Below are 21436 nucleotides of genomic sequence, written 5' to 3'. Positions count from 1 at the left end.
TTCATCAAATTATAATATTAAAAACATCAGCCGAATTGATTAAAACAATATTTTTAAGTTCTTTTAATCACTAATTCTTAAAAGCCACGGACTTGTTCCATTTTCAAAAATAATGATATTCTGAGTTTGGTGCTCTCCGGTCTCCTTCACCCATTCGCTCAACTGAGGTACTTTTGTTCGGACAAGACTGGGGGCTTTCGTTTCGTGGCCACATATTGCTTGACAAAATTTCACATACACTTAAATTAAAGAGCATTAAATTCCACATCTTTGCGTTTGGAAAAAAATATATTTCTTGAGCTATTTATATTAATTGAATAAGAACTTCTACGAAAATAATTTTTTTATGAAGAAAAAAAAATGTATCGTAAAGAAACTGATGATTTTTTTCTCGTTTTACTTCTTGAGTGCTACTTCAGAAATATTTTTTAAACTTAAATTAAAAATTTTCAAAACAATATTATTATATCTTACTGTTTGTATTGGGTGTACAAATTAGATCAAAAATGCATTTATTTAAGAATAAAAAAGGAATGAACAGATTAACCAAAGTATTGTCCATCGTTGGCTACTACTTTTTCCCACCTGTCAGGAAATTTTCGAATTCCATCTCGAAAAAATGTCTCGTCTTTTGAGGCGATCCAAGTTAGGAGCCAATTTTCGATTTCTGCGAAAGAAGTGAACTGGCGACTAGCCAAATCATGCTGCATCCGTCGGAACAGCCAGTAATCGGATGGAGCAATGTCCAGCGAATACAGCGGGTGCGGTAAAATATCCCACTTGAGCTTTTCCAAATAAATGTTTATGACTTTTGCGACATGAGGCCGACCGTTATGATGTAGAAGATTAACTTTGTCATATATTTGCTCATATTCCGGTCGTTTTTCTCGCAATGCACGGCTCAAACAAATGAATTGCAGCCTATATGGATCTCCCGTTATGGAATCACCAGGATGTAGCAGCTCATAGTTTACAAAACTATTCACCATTCTTCATTCACCATTCACCTTTCTTGAAACGTCGAAACCATTCTCTACATGATTTATCAGTTGGAGCATTGTCACCATAAATTTCTGCAAGCATTCGATGCTCTTCAGCTGCACTTTTTTTCCAATTAAAGCAGAAGCATAAAACCTCCCGCAAATGGTGCTTAGTTACCACAAAATGCGACATAATCAACAAAGTAAAAAACGGATTTTTTGTATGAAACTCAAAGCGATATAAACTGAATATTATTGACAGATGCGCTACATTAAGTGATCTTCTTAAGTCTGCAATGTAATTTTGGTAATGGCTCTTAAGTGGAATTTACTGGAATTTACCCAAACTTTGTCTTGATTCTTGAAATAAACCTCTCTGAAGCTACCGAAACCGGCTGTCACTATGAAACATTCATAACAGCAGAGCCATCTCTTAAAAACGGACCGAACTAATTTGTACTCCCAATATATTTCACGTTTTGGGTAAAATATCCTTTAAAAAGGCACTTATTATTAGCATAAAGATTGCGATACATTAAGTGATACTTTTAAGTCTGCAATGTAATTTTGGTAATGGCCTCTTAAGTGAAATTTACTGGAATTTACGCAAATTTAGTTTTGATTCTTGAAATAAGTCCTAGCATTTTTTGCTGAAACAAACTCAGGCAGGGAATTATAAGGAAAAGAATCATCTTCCTAAGTGGCTAACTCTTAAAGGAATTCATTATCTATGTATACTGAATTACAAATATAAATTCAATGACAATTCTGTTAATTGTTGCACAATTTAATATTACATCGAGCAAATGGGGTTATTAATAGATTAGCATAGATTAACTTGATGTATACGTAAAGCACGGAGATTAGTTGCAAACATGAATTTATTATCGAACAATATGAAGATTTAAATATACTTTATTTCATAAATGTGAGATAAATATCTACAGAAAGTTTCAGAAATATAAACCGAACACTTCAAAATGATAACAGTTAAAAATAGCATTTATGTTTAAAAGGGATTTTGAATTGGTTATCGTTAATAGGAAAGATCTCTTAATTGAATGGAAATATATTATATTTGTTTAATTTTACAACTATCTTATAATATGTACTATTAGCAATTACGTATATAACACATTGCATTCCTAAGTACAGCGCAAAACGAAAGGAATATTTCAAAATATTATCTTTTCGACATTTTTTTTGCTTATTCATTTTAACAAATAGGCATATTATCATTTTGAATTACTTTATAAAAACATAATACCTATAATGCATTAAAAAAAATGCTGTCGGTCTGCCTGGGTTGGACTTATTCTTCTATTAAATTTGAGCCATCAATCGAATAAAAAAATTAATGCTGTTGTTTTCAATTTATTATGTACCATATGAAATGGCAAGAGAGGATCGATTCCTTTCCTGCATACTAGCTATTTTGTTCCAAATATATTTATTTCAAAACAAAAAGTTACTCTGCTCAAAAAAAAGAAAAGCAATTAAAAAATATCAAAGGTACGAGATATTACAATGAGACTATTATTTTATAACATATATAATATGTATGAGAAAAAATAAATAAATAAACGGAAAAAAACCTTCTCTACTTAATCCCCCTTTTTTTCTAATATCGAAATTGAAATTGTTTAAAATATCTAACACAATTGTCGTGGTTTCCTTCGAAATAGTAGCATTAGAAATATATAACATCAATCCGAAACCAATATGACGATAACTGTGGCTTTGTGAACAGTTATGTTGGAAGCGTAACCAAGTAACATGTGTTTTTAAAATAATGCCTCTGACAGACATGTCCATCTGTTACATCTGATACATCAGTTAGTGAAAAACGTTGCGGTTTTCAAATATTATGCTACTTAAAAACATACAAAACAATTGAATATCCTGTGAAAAATTGTTGTTACAATTAATTTTTAGTCAAGTGTTTTTATCGCAATGCAAATGTAATTAAACGCTTCCCTCTCGCTCGCTTCAAAATCACGGGAAGAGCTTTTGTTTCTTATTTCTCGTGCTCGTGATATTTCTGGGCTCGAACATTCAAAAGTAATACAACAAAAATATTTAAATATATTCATTTCTTGCTCCAATTTTTTTTTTAATTTCCTATTTTACACGCTGGATTGCAGGACCAGACTATTTTTATTGTAATTGGAGATTAACTAGATTTAAACTAGATGTCAGCACTATTCAAATATATGTATTTGTGATACGTATTTCGTACTCTTAGGTCAGCTACTTCTGCTCTTAGCGAATACACGTGGTTGCACGTTCTGCGATAAAGTATTTTGTAATATTGTGAGCATTATGGAGTCATACATGGGAATATGGAGTACATATGGAGTTTCAAATTTCGAGCTAAAAGAAATTTCCAAAATTTAAAAATGAATGCAGATATTGTATATACGCTTTTTTTTCAATAATTTTCTTGTATACAAAAATAGGCACTTTTACGACCATTTTCTTGAAAATAATAAGATTGTTAAGGGTTTAACGATACTTTTTGCCCATTATCAAAAAAGAAAAATCACACTATTTCAAAAATAACTCATGTAGTTCAATTTTATTATTTTAACCAATGGCAAGATTGAAAATGTATTTAATTTTCCCGAAAACAATGTACAGGTATTTGTTACTTTTGAACGATTTACTTGCGAATATCATTCATGAACACAATTGAGCAACTGATCTCTTAAAAGTAAACGTTACATTTCTAATGCAAACTTATTCCTGATTAATATAAGCAAGCCCTTCAGTCACATGCTTCTAATAAACGCGTAATTGTATAAATTCCAATTTTCGCGATGAACGCTCAACCACGTCAATGCTGCGTAATAAGATTATTCACGGTATAAAATATGTCGTGTATGAGCAATTTATGGAAGCTTCTAAAGTTAGCCAGTTTTATTAATTCTCGGCAGTTAAAACCCATTTTGATCTAGTGTGACATATGCGTAGGAATTAATTTTATGATAATTCTTCAGATTTGAAAAAGGACTATTTTCACATACAGCAAATGGTTTTTATTATTTTCAAAAATCAATAATAAGTAACTAAGAGAAGAAAATATTCATTTAGTTAATACAATAACCACTTTTTTAATTGGCGCTTTTTTGCATCTCATGGCACATAAATTATTGACGTATTAATTGACGAATTATTGTTTGAGTATTAATTGACGAAAGAATTAGAATGTCTTCAAACAGTGTTAGTTTTCTACTTGCAATTTCGATTTTATCAGCATTTCTCTGAGAAGTGATAGTTACCTTAAGATAAAATCTTAAAAAAAAGAAGAAAAAGTAACAATTAAAATATTCTAAGGTCCAAATATCGCAACGTTAAGTTAGAGTTAACGTTTGAGACGTACATTATTTGTGTCTCAAATAAAACATGAACATCTTCAGGACCCAGATAACACGATTCTACTTTTACGATCCACGATATCATACATGAGACAAGCCTTTTCGATACCAACAGCCCATGATGCTATGCACGTGATTTCAATTTGAAACGTTATTTTTCAGTTATTAAACAATACTTTATGACGTTTGAAGTTCGCTATAACTTCAAATAGTGTTTCACAGACGATTAACCGTGGATGCTAGAAAAACTGCGCGTGTTCGGCTCTTTCGAGTGGATTTGCACATGAATTGCTGCGCTTAGGATTATTGTTTATATTTTGATGGTGTAGAAAAAGTACGGAATGCTTATTGATTTACTTTGGTGCAAACTCGTCGCTTACAGTTTGGGGTTTGTTAGATAGTATTTCGTATGTTCTCAGATAGCCCCATTACCAGATTGCAACGAAAATACGACAGTCACTGAGACTCATTTGTAAAGTCACATGTGACATCTACGACGTCGACACGTAGGTCTTAAAAAGTTACCGTGCCCGCCTTCGGTGACATCATGATTTGACGTCCCCCAAGCGTGAAATAAGATCCAAATGTGACATATAATTGTCGCAGTGACGTCACTGTGTGACAAGAATGTGACATATTCTCATTTCAGTTTAGTGACGCAATGTTGACAAGTCGTCACATACTCTTTTGAGACCTAATACTCTTTTGAGACCTGAATAAGACACATCTTTGTGACATGGTGACCCACTTGAGACGTGAATATGTCACATCTTCGTCCCACGGTGACCCTGTTGCGACGTAAATATGTTCCTGTTTTATCACACCGTGACCATGTTGAGACGTGAATATGTCCCATCTTCGTCACACGGTGCTGTCACTGCGACAACTAGATGTCTCGATGTGGTCTCATGTTGAAGTCTAGGTGACGTGAAGTCAAAATTTAATGTCACCAAAGGTGGGAATAGTAACATTTTAAGGTTCACGGATCGACCTAGCGAAAGTCACATATACCTTCACAAATGAATCTCTATGGCTATCGCTTTTTTTCGTTAGTTATGCAATAGTTATGAATAGTTATGCAATGAAAAAGCTGGCATTTCCTGAATGATGTTCAGAAAAATTTAGAATTATGTTATTTTCATTCACTATAATGTACTAACTTTTGTTAGATATAAAATATTTCAATCAGCACTGGTTTCGCATTACAGAAATTTGATTAATTATAATTATAGAATATATTTTAAAATTGATATCTGATGATTATCTTACATTCTTATGAATATAATGAATATAATAGATTCATTACATTCATTATATTCATAATTCATTTCATAATAGAATATTAACACGTTAAAGACGCACAGACACAATCTCAAAATCTTACTCTTTTGAAAACTTGCTTAAAATGCATTTTTTTTTGCTCAGTTGTCTTTAGAATTATATTCAAAATTTTGTGCAGTTTAACAAAAGTGAAAAGCAACATTTTTATAAAATTTTAATATCTAAGGTAAATAAAACTAGTTTAGCGTAATTTTTGTAAATAAAATTATTAAAATACATATTTGTAGGCAAACTGTATTTAAAAAAAAATGCTTTAAGCGTTTTTTATGAAATGTTTGTTAGCTTTTAATTCAAGAAAACTTGTTTTTTGTCGTTTCAGACTTGTGTAAATTGAATTGTTAAGAAAAAATACTTAATTGTGTTAACAGCTCAGTTATCTTTAGGATTATATTCTAAATTTTGTACAGTTTATCAAAAGTGAAAAGCAGCACTTTTATAAAATTTTAATATCTAATGTAAATAAAACTAGTTTAGTGTAATTTTTGTAAATAAAATTCATAAAATACATATATCTAGACAAACTGTATTTTAAAAAAATACTTTAAGTGTTTTTTATGAAATGTTAGCATTTAATTCAAGAAAACTTGTTTTTTGTCGTTTCAGATTTGTGTAACTTGAAGTGTTAAGAAAAAATACTTAATTGTGTTAACAGCGGAATACATATTGTCATTGCAATCAAAATAAGCAATTAAAAATGAAAAGACTTTTCAACAATGAAATAACTTCGACTTGAAAAACCGAAATTGAACAACTTTGTTTAACACATTATGCATATCTTTAAAAACAAAATAAGCAGGACTTACCCCTTTCCAATGCAAATTTTTTTTTCTTGCATCGCCATGAAGCACATTTGTTTTCAAAGTAAAATGGAACTTGGCAAGGTGAGTAATCACTTACAACATTCGGAATATCCATCACAAAACTTCTTAAAATCACAACATTCATCAAAAAGGATAATTTTTTTTCAAAATATTCACTTTTCATTCCTTCAATTTTCCATTAAACAAACAATCTTAAGGCCACCTTTTGTAAAACATTGGAATAGTTTAAGAAGTGTTTCGTTCCTTTTCTCCAATTAATGTATTACAACTTAATAATTAAATTTTATCCAAACTCCGCAATAAGCAAATAACATTTATTGGAATTGATGGATCAAAGAAGAGGCATTTAACGCTCACAACTTATTCGATAAAAATTAAAGAATTATATTCTTGTAAAATTTCATTTACAGATGACTAGGTTTATGATGAAATAACATTAACTGCAAACTCAGACTTCGTCAAGCGAATAAAAAAAAGAAAATTAAAAAAAAAAAAAAAAAAAATCGTTTGGTTTAAAATCGTCTGCTTTTTGCTATGTTTCTTCTTTTTTAGATGTTCTCCAATTGTATTTATTCGCGATCGCAACGAACTGTAGGGGGCGTTGTTGTATGAGACGAATACCTGCGATTTCTATATGAACAGTCATTCAGTTACTCTAGAGGCGGCTTTAATGTAGCATGTAGCATTGTAACATTCCTTCTTTACTGTGGCATATTAAATTTAAAAAAGAAAAATGTTTGATATTCTTTCTTATGCAAGCGAAAACAAAATGGTATCTCTTTTTTTAGAGAAGGAACATCCAAAACACATCGAAAAAATATTTGTAAATAAGGAGAAAGAAATATGCATCTTCTTATTCAAGTTAAAACCTAATGCCTGCGAAATAGTTTTACTAAATTTATTGATATAACATGAAAGGCCTATTTAAACTTTACATTCCATAGTTTTATGTGTCATATTACTTCAAATATTAAAATAGTCAAAACGTATGCATATGCCCATAATTTTATATAATTTATTTTCGCAAAAAAAGTTTTTTGACAACAATTTTTATTAAAAAAAATAAAGTTTAAAAAAAAACCAATATTTATAAACCAAACAACGCAAAATAAGGAATGCTTACAAAAAAAAAAGATTCTGAAAATTCCTCAAACTAAAATAATAAACTTTCATGTTTTTTTAAATTCTCAATCGGACGTAAAAAACCATTCTGTAGAGAGCGATAATCAAGTAAGAAAAAGAATTATTTACAAGCAATTTTTTTATTATAAAAATCACAACACTCACCTATTTTATAAATCCGCAGAATTCGAAATGAAATGTTCTTCGTTTGAAAATTTTCTTGTCAAATAATATATACATAGATTATCCCTTTATTACTTTAAGATGACTTACCACACAATAAAATTTTATCATTGCAGGATCTCGATATGAATTTCAATATGTAACAAAAAAACAGAATATCTGAAGACTAGTTGAATTTTTATTCCATACTTTTCTGAATCAGAATATGTAAGAAGTATACATAAACACGTAATGTTATACCATTTAATTTTTCAAAAAAAGTACTTTGACAACAATTTTTATCAAAAAATTATAAACTAATTAATGAAAAATAAAGAATTCTTAATATAAAAAAAAAAAACGATTCTAAAAATTCTTCATATTGAAATTAAAAACTTTCATATTGTTTCTTTTTTTTAATTCTTATAGTTCTTAATCAGACGTAAAAAACCATTTTGTTGAGAACTATCATCAAAATAGAAAAAACTTTATTTACAAGCAAATTCATTATTATAAAAATCAAAACACTTACTTGCTTTATAAATCCGGAGAATTCCAAATGAAATGTTCTTTGTTTGAAAACTTTATTCTCAAATAATATATACATAGATTATCCCTTCATTACTTTTAGATAACATACCACACAGCAAAATTTTATAATTGTATAATCTAGATATGAATTTTAATGCGTAGCTTAAAAACAGAATAGCTGAATTCTAGTTGAAATTATTCCTTCAAAACTGAAAAATACTTACCAAGAAAACGATAAAAAATTTTTAATAATCAGCACAAATGATACTATTTGAAGTAATTCGGATCATTTTTAATTGTTGTTTTCCGAATTATATAGATACAGAAACATATACTACTTTATAAAGAAAAAGAATATTCTATAACTATTGCAGTTCTACACGTTCTGATATCATATTTTTTCATTGAAATAAAGTAAGAAATGTTGACTTCACATAAATTTGTAATGAATAAAAAAAATTTCATTTTACCGTATTACACACAGTAAGAGTATGCGATCCCGAAATCGAAAGTTATCGGTTGCAAGCTTGTTGATAATAGAAGGGTAAATATTATTGAGAAATTGTTCTTCAAATGTTTGGCGAAGACATAAAAGTATGTATGTCCAGTCACATAAAAGTATACATGTGACTTCAATGAAGGTTGAATGAAATATGTTCTACCACAAGACAATGTAACACCAAAGTCACAACAGGACTTTCTTTGGACAATTCAATACCGTCACACCTATGACTGTGACTGCTTTTGTTTTTATCATGACATCACTGTGACAATCTGTGCTGTCTGGGCTTTGGGTCAGTTTTGCGATTGTTAATTTTTTTTTTCCTTCTTTAAAAATTGGGAACATTTGATTACAAATAATAACAAATTGAAAACATTAGCACATTTAGTAGCAGTAATGGCTTTATATGAATTTTTAAACTAAAGTAGGTTTAATGGAGAAAAAAAATCGCTTTGGCCCGTGGGTATATATTCTGTCAAATAGTGCGGGCCTACCGAAGTGCTCAGCTTTTCTCGTTGGTCTAGAACAAGTTAAAGATATTTTCCCCCCCCCAAAATCACAAGAGATAAATCATATTATTTCAAAACTTATAACCATTGGATTTTTCTAACAAAAACAAGAAAAAAAATGTATTCCATCACTCCAAAAAATAAAATACTGCATTCTGATATTTTAGAATAGTTAATGTGCAGACTTTATTTAGAAATGAAACCAAGAAACTGATCTTTTGAAAATAACCTTCTTCAATTCTTGTGAAAGTTTATTTCTGGATAAAATAGGCCCTTAGTTTTATTCTTTATGAGAGCAATTGTCTCGTCCGGAAAAACACTCAGCTGTGTAATAGAATAGTGATAGTTAATACGATTATTCAGGATTTAAAATATTTATTCTAACTGGCAACATGTGGATACTTCTAAAGCAAGCCAACTTTAGGTGCTTGTCATTTTAATGCACTGTTGCCAAAATGAAGAAGTATTAATTCAAGAAGCAATTGTTTTGAAACAACCAACAGTGTTAAAGTTCTACTTGAAATTTTAACTTTATGGAATTTCCATTGGAATGCTATTCATAATAACAAAAGAAAAGCTCATTGATCTTGAGCATTGTTTTACAATTCAAGTTGGCCCATTCGGGAAAAATGTATGAAAAACGAACCTTTCTCAGGGATTTAGTTTTACACTATGCTGCAATTGAAACTGCAGATGACTCTTTCTTTTATTTAATTCGAAGACATCATCACTAATGTCTTCTAGCTTACAATTCTTTTAATCCACAATGAGTAATCACTAGGGATTTATCACATTATCTATAGTAAATAATCCTTAATTTTCAAAATTATACATTTTTGAAAATTTGATAATAATACAAATTATATAATTATAATATTTACTTAATCTTGCTTAGTAATCATGATGATAATATTAATTTCAATATTTTGGATTCAAGTGACAAAAAGAAGTAAATGGCTGCATTTTTGGCCTATACGATATAAGGAATGATTTCAAATTTAACATAAATAAACTATTTAGATTAAATTCTAATTTTTCTAAAATCATTAACTTAAATACTATAGATAGAATTAAAAGAACTTTAAGCAATGTTTATTTATCCAAAAAAAAGAAATAGGGAAGCAATGGATATCCAACTAATGTGATTCAATTGTATATAAAATCATTGAATTAATTGCGTGTTGTGAAATTGTGAATGAATTTATTTTCACACAAAAATAATTTACTAACTAAAATAACATTTTTATTTTGTGCAAATCCAATTCGGGTAAATCCGTAGCTAAAATTCTTCAAGTATTTAATAAAGGATTTTTTTCAATAAATAATAATAATTTCTAAAAAAAGTCCATCAAAAATAAGATGTTATGGTTGTTTTTTTCAACTTTTTATTCATTATAATTTTTGAATTATCCAGTACAATATAATTATCTTGCACATATTCAGTTCGGGCAATCCAGGGTAACAGACAAAATGCGGCTCTGTTCTTCTGTAAAAACGCTTCATAAAATATATCCCACTATCATCTATCTACGCTTTAATTTCATATTTTGTAGTCAGGCAAACTAGTTACTAAAATGTTCTTAAATCGTTTTTGCAACATGCAAGTAAAACGGAGTTTGATTTTGCTACTTGCTTAATATGTTACACTTTGAGCTTTATTCTGCATTTTTTTGCAAATGTTTATTATATTTTGTATTTCTTGTGTTTTTTGCTTGATATGTTTTATTTTAATTCCGATATTTTTAGTGCTCCTCACTCTAATATATATATAATGCGTAGTTTATTAACTAAGGATTTATGAATAAAGCAAGAAAAGTAGAACAATAATAATTTTTAACATAGTTACGTGTTTTTGAAAAAAAGTGAATTTTTGACTAGATTTACCTAATTTTTTTTCGTATTTTCTTTTACCTTATATCATATTTTAGGTAACTATTTATATCATACATAAATCTTTTATTTATATTTCAATTTAGATAGACACATAAATTAAAAAAAAAGTTTACTGAAATTTAAAAATGTTTGTCTCCAAATGTAAGTAGGTACCTTAATCTGCAAGAGGCTGTCTTAAATTTAGAGCTTTTAATCATTATATCGTCATTAAAAATTATCCTAGTACAAAAATATTTTATTTAAAGTTTGTCTTTCAAAAAATATTATAACAATTTTACCTCAAAACCCATTTTTTTAATTTTATATTACAAAATTAATATTTATGAATATACCTGATTTATGTAGGATCCAATTTTTCAATTATCACTATGAAATTAATTTTTGAATATTTTTATCACTTTCTTATAATACCTTTTAGTTTCATAAGAAACTGCAGATTTCATTGAAAACTCTGTAGAAAAAACAGAAAAATATATGGTTTATTAGAAAAGCTATGTTTAGTTTTTATTTTTTTCTCTTGTTTTTCTACCTCTTTGGTGATGCTATGGCCGTTTTGTTTCATCCACAAAGACAACTTGTAAGAAGACAGGATTTCCTTACTTAATCTTGAGAAATAGCTCTCCCACCTTCTGCGGTCAAAAGTGACCACCGTATTTCTTCTTTTTTATATTTTCTTCCCTCCTTCGAGAATATCTGATCACTTCTTTTTCGGCAACTTCTGAGATAGACGAAGAAAGGAAAAAAGTGAGATTTGGAAGGAGGAGAAAAAAAAGAGATAAAAGTAAGATATCCTTTTGCTGATGATCAAACTATACATCCAATAGATATCCAACTCCTACTCAGAAGAACGTGTCACGATTGCTCAATCGTTGTAATTCTGAGGGGGTCATCAAAATATTAAAATGAGACAACCAGGAAATACCAGCTAATTCTTCGTAACAGTTCTCTCTCTCATCATTTTTCTTCTAATAACGACAGGCACTGAACTTTCGTTTTTTTTCCTTAGAAGATACCGGAAGTGTTGCTCATTTATCGTTACCTGGTGGGCACCTGTGAACCAAAGTCACCCGCGCTACATTGCCACAGATACCCGTTCCGAGTTTGAACTACATTAACATATCACACAACAGATGGCAACACGCAGAGAAACATCCATGCCTTGAGCGGGATTCGAGCTCGCAGCTGCAGTCTGGCATAATAACCACTCAGTCGCCTGATTGGCCTTTCTCTCATTACATTCCATCAGATTTTTATTACATAATTTATTCAATATTTGATATTTAAACTGTGAAATTTTTTTTTCATTAAATGCTTTGTCTGACGTTGATGTTATAATAAAAACGATTGGGGAAAAATAATAATGTGCTACATTTTCGCAGTTTTCTGAAGACCATTGTTAAAGATTATTTTTGTTGAAAAACAGCATGATTATTTTCATGAAGGCAGAGAGATATCCCGGAACTTATATCCTTACCGGTACTTATTCTTACCGGCACTTATCCTTACCAGCACTCATCCCTTCCGGTACTTATCCGGAGAGGAAATCCCCGGCAATTATTCCTTTTCATATAATTGCGTTTCAAAAGTGTGACTATTAACAAAACACGTAACGAAATAATTTTTTTTCGATGAAATAAAGCTGTAAGCTGGACCATTAGAGCGAAAAAAAATCGTCGATAGTTTAGCATAAGAATGGTGAAAACTGAAGAAATGAAAACCTCATCTGAGAAAGCTAGGATGAAATGCTAAAATTTATCCCTTACACTTACTGCCCAAATTTCAGAACACTAGCGCAATCGGTTTCGATGTTATAAGAGACTTGCAAACACAGACGATCAAGGAAACTCTTCTTTTTATTATTATAGTTAACACGAAAATTTACGAACTAAGTTTGCTTCTGTTTTTTTCACAAATTTATTTTTAGTTTTCCAGAAACCGACTTACTTAGCTTATTTTTATAGAATTAGTTATTTAATTAATTTTAATGCAGAATACCAATATTCTACTTCACAACTTCGTAATTATGAAAATAATACTATAAATTAAAATCCATAAGTTTTATGTAAAGTTTAAAATAACTGATGTAAATGTATCTTTCATTAAGTAATTGAAACCTGAATAAATGTTTATTAACGCTTTCAACTTAAATCGTTCTAATAATTTTAAAACATTATTTTCCCATTTAAGTGAAATAGAATTCGCAATCTCACAATCAATCACAACAATTGAATCAGTGAAACTTCACAAGCAAAGAGTGATGCATTGCAACTTCTTTCCATTTTATCGGTAATTCATTAATTTTGGTTCATAAGTTCTTAAAAGCATTAGAAACCAGAATTAATTTTCGAAATGGATTGTAACTTGTTTACTGAAAGTTATGCATTAATTTAATTTGACGTGACAAAGAGTCAGTTTTGCGTTACAATAACATTTACCTATTTATTGAAATTCTAATTAAGACTATAAGACTCAATTCGCTATCGAAATTTAAATACGAAGCGTATTTACCGGAAATAAGTTATTAATACATACACATATTTTACTTGAATTGTATACTGATTTAAAAATGGTAATTCAGTTTAACTACGAATTATAATAACATGCATTCAACCTTTAAAAGGAGATTTATGTATCGTAAATTTGAGTAAATGTTACCCATTTCTTATAGACTTCGGATGCAATTCCTAATAAAATTAATAAAAAAATTAATATTAACCAAACTCCAATTATTTGTAGGTTTTGTAAAGAAAATTTTAAACTGTTTCTTGTTTTCTCTTAATGCATTTCGATGGCAGAGCCTGATAGACGTCACTCACTCCACTACTGAAGAGCTAGGTGTCGTGAGTTCGATCCTAAAGTTGGTAAAACAAAACTGTTTACTCTCAGTGGATAGAGTGCTCACCTCCCTATGAGGTGACCCAGGTTTGAATCCCAACGAAACGAATTCTACCTACGCTCGCACCGAACACAATCCTGACATAAAATAACCCCAGTGGTAAACAGATCCTGAGGTAGAATCTCTTTGCTGACGAGCTAACCGTGGGAGGTTTCCTTGTTTTTCACCTCCATATAACTTCGAATGCGAGTTAGTACAAAGAAGATATATTTATCGACTATATCAACCTTCATCTATCAAAAGGTACCTCAAGATAGAATAAAGTCAACATGTCTTATATACTAGTAATTGTTTTTTAATATTTATAGTGGTAGTTACGCCACAGTATCATCAAAATAGTCATCCACGAAGGTAAGCGTGTTCCAGGAGTTTCTTTGTCTTTTGCGTTGGGTTTAGAATTACGGAGTCCAACATTGATAGTTGTAAAATTAAAACTGGGTTGACTGTCATACACAGTTTTGCAAAATGAAATATATATGCAGCAAGAAGCACATTAAATATGTTATGGTTGAAAGTTCTCTCGTTAATTGTGGTGTGGAAGGTCAAAGCTGACTGAGATCAAACTTACGTGAAATTCCTGTACCATATGCGTTAAGACATGTAAACCGAGGCTGGGTGCCTAACCATAATTGCGTGATTTGACGTGTTTCTTTCTTCAAATGTATGATAATGATCCTTTACATTCGAATAACATATTTTTGAAACTTAAATATTCATTTGCATAGTCTAACTGTGATTTGTGAAGACTAATTGTTTGCACGGACTCATAACAGTAGCCAGAATAAGATTCACAAAAAAATTGGATTTAAGAACTGAAAATTTGGAATAAAATATTTAAAATTCGAATTAAACTCTAAATTTGAAAAAAAAAATTTCAAAACTTTAAAATTCATCGTAATAATGTACTTTATACAGAAATAAAAATAAATCGTCCGGAATTAATTTTGATAATATTAATAAATGTTAGATTATGAACCCATTTGTGCTAAGTGTCTTTTGAAAAAGACAGTTATATTAAAAGTAGTTGTACAAACAATTCATTTTTAAAATTAATTTTCGGAAACAAGCTAGTTCTGTCCATATAAATATTACCATATTAATAATCCAATATTAATGATAAGTTAAAAATCTATCTATGGTACATAGCTATAGTAATAGTAAACAGTGTTAACTCTGTAATATCAAAATATACTATCACTATTTTATCTATGTAACCCTGAATGATCAAAATCAAGATAATGTCGACTTTCACCGGTGAATGTCAACAATTACATAGTGGCTTTCGTGAATGTCCGAAATGCTTGTTATATCCGATTTGATATTAATTTATGTGTGGACATTATTATATTTTTTCGATTTTTTAACATCTGCTGAGGATAGATTAGTAGAAATATCAGTGTTCGAAGTACCAGTTAAAGGCAAACTGGGCAGTGGCACTTGACCTTAAAATACATGCAATACCGGACATGGCATTACGGCAAATTGGTACCGATTGGCACTTAACTGGACCTAGTATATATTTCGGACATTTACCAAAACGAGTATATGATTGTCAACATACGGTGGAAGTTAACAACAACCAATTTCAGTCATTCATAATAACATATATGAATTAATTTTAAGACCATGCAATGAGCTCGAACATTTTGCTTAAAAAATAAAGTGAAATAAAAATTATCCACCTTTGAGACAAAATCCAAGAAACAAAGCGTAGATCATTGACAAAATTTAAAAAAAATATTCATGGATAAAATGGCGAACAAAATGACTGAAAATTTAAATTTTTTCGAACAGTCTTAGGTCAGGCTTCATATTTTAAGATTAACTATTTTTCAATGCATAAAAAAATTAAGAATTTAATATCAATATTTCTTTTTAAAATCTAAGAATAAATTCCAAACTTTTAAATAAAGAGTCAACTCTCACTCAAAAGACGAATTTTTCTTTCAAAAAATTATACAAAACTAATCAACTGGGCACGAAAATTCAACAAATATTTAATTCAATGGTCAATACCGCAAAGCTTCTGCAAACTTCAATCCGTGACAAAATAGAGTTTAGAAGTTAAGTTTCATTATCTGAAGTTTCTACTCACACAAACCCTCTCAGTACTTAAACCCAAGTCAAATAGAGAAAATTAATTATGAATGTTAGACTTTGAGCAGTTTGGCAAACACTTAGTACTGCTCTTAAGGAATCCAATCTTCCTCTAATCAAGACTATCACTGCCGAGAATTTTTTTTATGAAAAAAATTATTTTTTTAAAATAGTACTANTTAAACAAAATTACTTTGTTACAATATAATATTCTAATACCAAAAAAAGTACTTACATAGCATGAAAATATCTTTTGTGATATATCTCTTTCAAAAGTACATAAAGATAGTTGCCAGCAGGGGTGTACATGTAGATTTATTAAATACACCTTGTGCGCCACCTAGGAACCAAATCTAGAACCCGACACTCGAAATGTTTGCTCTGTTACAATCGTACCCTGTTACAATTGACCCCACTCTCCCCGACTAGTTAGAAAATAGTTTTGTGAATTCGATATAGTATCATAAGATCTTATTGAAGTATTCATAAATGTTTCGCTTATTCAATTTAATAAAGATTAGGGAATTTTAAATCGTAAAGTAGTCAAATGCCTTATGTAACTTTAAACTGTATAATTAGAAATAAAAAAAAATTTACAAAAATAAATTTTTAATAAAATGTCCAATGTAATTTAAATGATAAATTGTCTTTGAAATGCTTCATGTAAAAAAAAAATTATATTTTTTTATTTGAAATTAAACGTAATTTTTTTTAAAATTTAAAATTAAATTAAGATGCATTACAAAAATTTTATTCGAAATATTATCAAAAAAATCTTACTGAACTATTCACAATTTTTTTCCTTTTATTCAATTTAATAATGATTAGGGAATTTTCAATCGTTAGGCAATCAAATTTATGTTACTTTAAACTATATAATAAAAACAATGAAATTAAAAAGAAATTGCCAAAATAGTGACTCGGTAATAAAATTTGAATAGGAAATTGTTTTAAAAATGCATTATGTAAAAAAAATATTTTTTTCATTTAAAATTAAATCTTTAAATTACAAATATTTTATTTCCTTACGAGTCTGAAGTATTTAATCATTATTAAATTAAAGTATAGAAATAAATCTGCTTTGATATTTGGATAAACGAATTTTATTAATATTGCCTGCATTTTTTGATTTATATAAATTGTGTTAGAATTACAAAATGAAATGCACAATTATACAATTCATAACAAGAAGCTGAAATTCAAACTGAATTTTTGAAAATATTTTCCATATGGCGGTTGCCTTTCATAATTATAGAGTAAAGAAATGTTTATTTTGAGGAATGACGTTTTTGTACGACATCTTAGATTAAAATGTATTTTGCTTTAGAGAGTTGATATAATTAAGTAGTTATCTTTTTTAACCGATGAAAATGAATATGGTAAAATATGAAATTATTTTTGCGGTAATATTGATTGTTTTATTAAGTTTTAACTGAATTTTATTAAGAAACCGATAAATTGATCTTAATAATATAAAATTTCACTTGCTTTATAAATTATAAAAGTGGATAAAAAGGTGAATGCTCAAAAATAGGTTCCCATTCTCAAGACTCGCAAGGTGTGAAGGAAGAAAATAAAGCAGATTTCCACTTTTTTTGGTGAACTCATGACCGTAACTAAGGAATCGGTATTCATATGAAAAAATAAAATTCCAGCGAATCTAAAACAAGATGTAGAGGGCTCAAAACATGCCGATTTTTTTCACCTTCATAATTTTTAACGAAAATGAAGATTTTACGTTATCAAGTATAGCTTATTTATGCTTCAGTTTCTTCAGTTTATTTGTTTATTTGATATTTGATTCTACTCATGCGATCGCTCAATAGAAAATTAAATTATGAACGCAATTTAATTTTTGTTCTAAATGTTTTTGAACATTTAGTCTGAAACTTGTAATGGCAGTCGATTTTAGATATATGGAAAAAAAATATAGCAAATGCAAATTTTGTTGAAAAAAAATGTTCGTATCATTAATTCAATCGTCATCGTCAATTCGCTAAAAATATTAATTGTGTGCTTCATTTCAAGCTGTTAAAATTCCAAAACTACTTCAGAAGGAATAAAACTTAACATCAGCGTTGTTTAGTAGTTTTTTTTTTGTCAAATCTTTACTAAAATATTTATTTTTTATTAATTATCCCAAAAATAACAATTTCACCTGAAAGAAATAACAATTTATCTCATATTGCCGTAAGAAACAGTGATAGAAAAGAATAAATCTATTTACTATAACAAAGATATATTACTTTCTTTACTTAAAATGTCACGTTTAACTCAAATTTGCAAAAGATTCTTACCAAAACATGAGTGATTTAATTTTATCGAAAGCCTTAATATTTCTTGAGATTAAACTACAAAACAAGATGAACCACAATTTTTTTTTCAAATTGCATGTATGCCAGAAGAAGTTTAAATAATTAAAAAAAAATAAACAGCCTTTTTTCCAATTTCGACTTTTATTACCTTTAAAAATAATTAATGCAAGATATTAAATACCTTTCTAATTTAATTTTGTTTACTTTTTTTTCTTAAAAAAACGTTTTTGAAACATTATATTTCAATGTTTAAAAAAATTGAGAAATTATTTTTCTTTGACGAAAATAAAAATAAAGCAATCACAAGAGAGGCTTAAGCATACTCTCTTTTAAAATTGATTTATAATTTTGAAATAAGAGGGAATTTTAAGTTAAAATAAACCATTATCACAAAAATAAAATTTTGCTTTTAAATTAATGTTTCTCAGGTATTTTAAGTAGAACTAAATAAAAATTTGAAATTGTTTTTTTAACTTAATTTGAAAAAGAAAATTGCCTAGGAGACCTCTAATTAAATTTGTTGAATGCAACTTGAAACTGAATTATATTTCAATCAAAGTTTTCTGAAACATTTGATTATATTTCAGAAAATTTTTTTTCAATATTGTTTTAATTTTTGGGAATTGGATGAATTTAAAATTTTTTAAACATATCGACATAACTTTATTCTTCGTAAGTATACTAAAAAATTTTGAATTATTATTTTTATTTTCGTCATTAAGAACTATTTGTTATTCTTCACGAACGTTTTATTATTTTGCTTATCCTGGAAAACTACGCAAGTTTTCACAAAATATACAGGGTGTCCAAAAATTTAGAAACGATCAAACATTTCGAGAATGCGTTTGTCTTAGTTTTAACATCTGATCTAATGACCTTAACGTCTCTTTTTTTCCTTATTTTTGTAAGCTTTGCAATCTTATGAACTGACACTTTTTAGCAAATAATATGGTGTTTTTATAACTGCCGTGAATTTGATACAGTTATTAAAGACTGGTAAATCAAAATTTTTCATTTTTAGTGGGAGAGCCTTGTTTGTGAATTCTGACAAAGGACATGAAATGACAATACGAAGAAAAGCAACAGTTTTGTGAAATCTGATTTTTCTTGGATAGGCTCCTAAATTTTGGCAAAAATAGAGAATTTTTTTAATCGTGTTTAATAATTCTCATTTACTTGGAAAAAGGATTTTAAAAGCGGTTTAATATTTTTAAAAATATTTTAAATTCTTTTCTAAATCCCTGAATATTCTTCCCGGTATAATGGTATCTGCAATTAAATATCTTGTCTTTTCCTCGAATGTGAGCACTGTGGGCAAAAAAGCAATGAAAAATACACTTAACCTTTGGTGTTACAAAATCGGTTTTTCAAAATACACTCTATAACAAAAAAATCGACGCACCAAGAAGCACTCACGCCTGCACACTGCCGAGCCAGATTACAGTGGTGCATGGCTCGATAAGGCTGGAGTGATGCCGAATGGGGACGTATAGTCTTTAGTGACGAATCCCGCTTCCAACTGTGTCCTGACGATCATCGAAGACGTGTTTGCAGACGCACGGGGCAGAGGGGGGATCCTGCATTCGCTATTGCGCGCCACACCGGCCATCAACAAGGCATTATGGTCTGGGGTGCCATTTCCTTTGACAGCCGGCCCCCTTTGGTCGTCATTAGAGGTACACTTACTGCACAGCGGTACGTCGACGACATCCTAAGACCTGTTTTGCTACCGTTTCCTTTTGAAGCGCCCTAGGTTGGTTTTTCAGCAGGACAATGCCAGACCACATACGGCACGTGTTGCTATGAACTGTCTGCAAGCTTCTCAAACATTTTATTAAAGATTATCAACTAATAAGAATAAGAAATATCAATGAAAACTATATCTTTAATTTTAGATGACGTGGCGTACAATATTCCTAAAAGGTATTTAATTTACATAAACAAAAATAAACATATAAGAATAATTCAATTATTTTACAGTTTGCTTATGCGTACCGCAACATCCTCCCCACCCTGGTCAACCTCCAAAGGTATGGCCTGTTGGATTGGACGGGTAATATGTTTCCCTTAGACACGAAGGATACAAGTACGAATTTTTCCGTCTCGACCGTTAATTAATTCAACCACGAGAGCTTTTTGCCACACGTGTCTTGGTCGTACAACCTCTTGCAGTAGAACCAAATCTCATACTCGTACTCGTGGTGATTGCCGAACATTTTTTACTTGATGATGTGAACGCAGTTCCAGCAAATACTCTTTAGTCCACCTTTTCCAAAACATATCAAGTACATCTTGTTGTTTTCTGTAAATATTAGTGAGTTTATCACCTTTAATCTCAGGTCCAGATGGAACAGTAGTAAGCTTTCGACCAATTAAGAAATGAGATGGTGTCAAAGCTTCATCTGTATCATTCTCACCATGCTCGTAAATCAAAGGTCTACTGTTGAGCGAGGCTTCTATTCCCACCAATACTGTAGCTAAGGTTTCCTCATCTAGTAATGCGCGACCAAGTGACTTTCGAAGGCACCGTTTAGTTAGACCTATTAGTCGGAAAACTATATATTTAATTTTAGATGACATGGCGTGCAATATTCCAAAAAGGTATTTAATTTACATAAACAAAAATAAACATATAAGAATAATTCAATTATTTTACAGTTTGCTTATGCGTACCGCAACACACTTCCTTGGCCTGCCAGATCACCAGATCTCTCTCCCATCGAGCATGTCTGGGATATGATGGGAAGGCTATTGCATCTGGCACGGAATGTTGATGACCTCGTTCGACAATTGGATCGAATTTGGCAGGAAATACCACAAGAGACCATCTGGGAGCTTTATCGGTCTATGCCACGCCGTGTGGCAGCTTGTATCCAGGCTAGAGGCGGGT

At 29.8% G+C, this 21436-nt stretch overlaps 1 protein-coding gene across 1 annotated transcript; it reads right to left on the bottom strand.

Annotated features, from left to right (window-relative positions):
• Positions 1-20730: 20730 nt before the first annotated feature.
• On the bottom strand, positions 20731-21126 carry LOC139425590 (uncharacterized). Its single transcript, XM_071180886.1, has one exon. It carries the CDS (start codon positions 21124-21126, stop codon positions 20731-20733), a length of 396 nt encoding a protein of 131 aa, XP_071036987.1.
• Between the last annotated feature and the right edge of the window lie 310 nt (positions 21127-21436).

The sequence above is a fragment of the Parasteatoda tepidariorum genome, chromosome 5 (assembly GCF_043381705.1).
Source record: "Parasteatoda tepidariorum isolate YZ-2023 chromosome 5, CAS_Ptep_4.0, whole genome shotgun sequence".
NCBI lineage: Eukaryota > Metazoa > Arthropoda > Arachnida > Araneae > Theridiidae > Parasteatoda > Parasteatoda tepidariorum.
The sequence above is the reverse complement of the archived record's forward strand: the minus strand, read 5'-3'. Positions and strand labels throughout refer to the sequence as shown.

Excerpts from the sequence above, each read along its gene's own strand:
- LOC139425590 (XM_071180886.1), bottom strand. The coding sequence starts at position 21,126 with ATGTCATCTAAAATTAAATATATAGTTTTCCGACTAATAGGTCTAACT.